This window comes from Mugil cephalus, chromosome 6 (genome assembly GCF_022458985.1).
Source record: "Mugil cephalus isolate CIBA_MC_2020 chromosome 6, CIBA_Mcephalus_1.1, whole genome shotgun sequence".
In the NCBI taxonomy this organism is placed as follows: Eukaryota; Metazoa; Chordata; class Actinopteri; order Mugiliformes; family Mugilidae; genus Mugil; species Mugil cephalus.
Window position 1 is genome coordinate 28,749,701 of NC_061775.1, and position 4,983 is coordinate 28,754,683.

The window sequence follows — 4,983 nt, forward strand, 5'->3', positions numbered from 1 at the left end:
AAGAATTCTTCCTAAACCTGAATCCTGCTCCAGGGTCAGAGCTTCTCTAAACATCTGGACCTGATGAGTTTCTGGGAGACCTTCTTAGAAACAGGACCTGGACCAGGTCCTGGTCCAGGTCCTGGTCCAGGACCAGGTCCAGGTCCAGGTCCAGGTCCAGGTCCAGGTCCAGGTCCAGGTCCAGGTGAGCGTCAGGTCATTACCAGACTCTAGTCATGTGACCTCCAGATGATTAAAACCTAAACACTTGGTCTCTGATGACGTTACTGAAGCTGAAGTACAAACATATTCAAACATGTCACACGGCACTAAAACCTCGTTAACCCCTGAACGCAGCACAGACCTGTTTGTTAAACTTCTCTTTAAACGAAGCAGCATCTCCTCCGTCTCTATTTAACACGACGCGCTGCTGAATTCTTTGTCTTTTTTCTCTCCGAGTTCATTGAACCAAACACTGAGAAATAAACCAGAAAATAAATCACATGTCGTCAGGTTCAAACTGAGAAAAACAACCAGCGCCACATTATCATTATTATTAATATTAATAATAATCACAGCGATGCGTTCACTGACTCCCTGCTACATTTAAAGGTTTAATAATAATCACAGCGATGCGTTCACTGACTCCCTTGTAGATGTGAGACGAAGGTAGAAATAAAAACAGATATCAAAAATAGAAACAGACAATTTCAGTAAATCTCTAATTTATCTATAATTATAATTATAATAATTATTATAAACTAATGTGATGAAAGTGTTTTTGCTTCTCATGGATTTTGTGACGTTTAAGGAGCCGCTCACAGTTAAACTGGTGAATGTGTGAAAATGAAAAGCTTAAATAAACAGACTGAAAAATGACATTTTAAGAGTTAAATGAAACAATATTAAATATGATATTTAAAAGAAGACGATAAAAAAAGATCAAACCAAATTTAAATTAAAGCTAAATTGTGAAATGAGCAGATGATCTGTGTCTTCTGATTTAAATGATGTGATAAATATCAACTCACTCAGCTAAATAATAAATACATCTTCATTATTATTATTATTAAAGCATTTAATGGGGAAATAAAGATTTTACATGTGTTAAAGCATTTTAGTGTGAAATATTCCTGTTTTATTTAAAATACAAGCTGTAAATTTAACCAGCAATAAAAACTAAATAATCTTCTTATCATTTTATAAAACTATGTGAGAGGGATATTTTCAATATTCAATACATTTATGAATTTAATTCAATTTAAATTTAAAATACTACAAAATGCTGATTGAGATTAAATTCTAATTGTTCAGATATGAACCAGCGTTTCTGTCTCATCCATGAGTCTGAGCTGGATTTAAATATCTACCGTCACATTTTATTTGATTCGCTTTTATTTTATATATTCATATATTTTTGCCTCGCGTGCTGTGTGAGTTATTCCTGTTTTTTTACCACTGGCTGCAACACATTCACTGAGAATGAGACAAATAAAACCTGGTTTACATTTCACATTTTTATCAGAAAGAACGAGAAGAAAAATAAAATTATCTCGTAAAAAAAAACAAGAAGAAGAAAAGAAGTAAAACTTGATTAAATGTTAAATATTAAAGTTGTTATTTCCCAGATTAAACTCAAACTATTTGATCCTTAGACGCGCTCGCTCCTCGGACCCGGACCCGGACCGAGCGGAGTCCCGGAGCCGCCGCTGGAGGAATTCACCAAGTTCCCGGTCCCGTTACCGGACGGATAAAAGACGCGTTTGTGAGAGTGTGTGAGGGGAGCCGAGCCGAGCCGAGCCGGGCCGAGCCGGGCCGGGCCGGGCCGGGGCCGCTCCAGTGTGAGAAGTGACACAAATAATGATCCGTCCTTAATGAACCTCAGCGGGGCGACGCTTTCATGGTCCCCGCTCACAATGAACCATTGTGAGGCTCCGCGACCCGCCGACCCCTCCTCGTGTCCGAGCCCCGGACACCGACACTCTGCGCCCGCCCCGCTCCGCTCCGCTCCGGTCCGGTCCGGTCCGGTCCGGTCCGGTCCGACACGGTCCGGTCCGACCCGGCGCACCGAGGCGGCGGCGGAGGTGTCAGAGGTCGGCCGGCCTCACGCAGCCGGAGCCCGGGCAGGAGGACGGGGCAGAGTCCCGGAGTCCGGTCCAAGAGGAGAAACAAAGTGAGGAGGAAGAAGAGGAGGAGAAGAGGAGGAGGAGGAGGAGGAGGAGAAGGAGGAGAAGTGCCAGCTTACCATCCACCAGGTCCTGGCTGAGATGTCGTAGCAGAGCTGCCATTTGATGGAGCCCTCGGAGCTTTTCGCTGCCATCCCGCTGTCACCGAGCCTCGCCGGAGATAAGACACCTAATTGAGGACACGTTTGCTCTGGCATGTCGGGCAACATGTAGTCCGCTCCATAGCATATGGAATCATGGGTAAAAAAAAAAAAAAAAAAAAAAAAAAAAGAGGGAGAGAGAGAGAGAGAGAGAGAGAGAGAGAATGAATGAACCAATCTCCTGCAGAGCCCGTGGCAAGGTGAGCGGCGGCGGCTCATCTGCTCCGAGGAGAACCCCCCCCCCCTCCTCCTCCTCCTCCTCCTCCTCCTCATCCTCCTCCTCCTCCTCCTCCTCCTCCTCCTCACACACTCCGCCGCCCCGGATCACAGCGCCTCGGGTCGCTTCTCCCTTTCTCCCTCCTCGGCTTTAATTAGGACTCAACCTCCTCCTCCTCCTCCTCCTCCTCCTCCACCTCCTCCACCTCCACCTCCATCATCCTCATCATCATCTAAACTCTCTCCAAACTTTTAGATACTTGTCAAACATGCGGCCCGCGGGCCACTAGCGGACCACCCGGAGCTTTAATTCGGCCCGAGAGCGAGATCACAAAAACGACACGAGTGAGAGTTTATCACTGCAAATACAGAACCTCGTGTTTCTACTTTATCCACCGGTTTATTCCACTGGGACCAGGACCAGGACCAGGACCAGGACCAGGACCAGGACCAGGACCAGGACCAGGACCAGGACCAGGACCAGACAGGACCAGGACCAGACAGACCAGGACCAGGACCAGGACCAGACAGAACCAGGACCAGGACCAGACAGACCCAGACAGAACCAGGACCAGGAGGCAGGTAGAAGGGGAGGGAGGAGGGAGGAGGGAGGAGGGAGGAGGGAGGACACCCTGTGTTTGTTTCTGTTTCTGTCCATCATCTGAACTTGAGCTTGAACTAAACTAAATGAAATAAACTAAACAGTTAATCTGACTTGATGCTTAATCTCATTTAAATCTCGTTGTATTTTTCTGATGTTATGAGGGTGAAACCATCTCCATCGGAATTTAAATAAGTTTACGTCTAAAATCTCCAGTGAAAATAAAGACATCATTCATTTCATTTACAAATCTTACAAACAACCTTTCATAGAATTGTTTTATGTTAAATAATAAAAAGTGGAATTTTATTATCGATCTAAGTTCTTACATTTTATATCTGTTCAACATTAAACATTAGAGTCTAAATAAGAAGCTTCATGGAGGCATGTCTGCCTTTACTGTGGCTTTATTCCTGTTTATTTATATTTATTCCTGTTTATTTCTATTCATTCCTGTTTCTATTTATTCCTGTTTATTTGTGTTTATTCCTGTTTATTTGTGTTTATTCCTGTTCCTATTTATTCCAGTTTATTTGTGTTCATTTCTGTTTATTTCTATTCATTCCTGTTTCTATTTATTCCAGTTTATTTGTGTTTATTCCTGTTTCTATTTATTCCTGTTTATTTGTGTTTATTCCTGTTTATTTCTATTTATTATTGTTGATTTGTGTTTATTCCTGTTGATTTGTGTTTATTCCTGTTGATTTCTATTTATTTCTGTTCATTTCTATTTATTCCTGTTGCTATTTATTCCTGTTATTTGTTTTTATTCCTGTTATTTCTGTTTATTCCTGTTTATTTGTGTTTGTTCCTGTTTATTTATATTTATTCCTTTTTCTATTTATTCCTGTTTATTTATATTTATTCCTGTTTAGTAACTCTGTGTCTTTATTTACTTTAAGCTGTTTTGTTTTATCAGTAAAATGTTCATGTTATTTAACCTGTGTGGGGGTGAGGATGGGGGAGGATGGGGGAGGTTAGAGGGGGGGGGGGTCTGGGTCTGGAGCTCAGGTTCCTAATCAGGAGGGGAGGGGGGGGAATACCTGAAGCTGAGCCGAGCCTCCATCAAACAGTTCTTCTATTGTAGCGTCCAAACGGAGGAATGTGATTCAGCCGGAGATACGGGGGGGGGGGGGGGGGGGGGGGGGGGGGGGGGGGGGGACCAGGGCAGGAGGTGAGGAGGAGGAGGAGGAGGAGTCATCGGGTGGGAGGGGGGGGGAGGGTGTTCACAACATGGAACCAAATCAGAATCACTGAGCAGAGACAGAAATTATCTCACTTTCACTCAGTCCTCACCTGTACTTACCTGTCCCTACCTGTCCAGGTGTCCCTACCTGTCCCTACATGTCCCTACCTGTCCCTACCTGTCCCTACATGTCCCTACCTGTCTCTACCTGTCCCTACCTGTCCAGGGTGTCTCTACCTGTCCCAACCTGTCCTCACCTGTCTCTCCCTGTTCCTACGTGTCCCTACCTGTCCCTACCTGTCCTCACCTGTCCCTACCTGTCCCTACCTGTCCCTACGTGTCTCTACCTGTCCAGGTGTCTCTACCTGTCTCTACCTGTCCCTACCTGTCCCTACCTGTCCAGGTGTCCCTACCTGTCCCAACCTGTCCTCACCTGTCTCTCCCTGTTCCTACGTGTCCCTACCTGTCCCTACCTGTCCTCACCTGTCCCTACCTGTCCCTACCTGTCCCTACCTGTCCAGGTGTCCCTACCTGTCCCTACATGTCCCTACCTGTCTCTACCTGTCCCTACCTGTCCAGGTGTCCCTACCTGTCCCTACCTGTCCCTACCTGTCCCAACCTGTCCTCACCTGTCTCTCCCTGTTCCTACGTGTCCCTACCTGTCCCTACCTGTCC

General features: G+C 45.3%; 1 protein-coding gene across 1 annotated transcript in view; it reads right to left on the minus strand.

Moving 5' to 3' along the window:
* nfia (nuclear factor I/A) overlaps positions 1-2,394 on the minus strand; it is a 72,312-nt gene extending 69,918 nt beyond the window's left edge. The window contains exon 1 of the mRNA XM_047586968.1: positions 2,225-2,394. Within this exon, the coding sequence (XP_047442924.1) occupies positions 2,225-2,374 (150 nt within the window). The 5' untranslated portion in view covers positions 2,375-2,394. The remainder of the gene's footprint in view (positions 1-2,224) is intronic.
* Between the last annotated feature and the right edge of the window lie 2,589 nt (positions 2,395-4,983).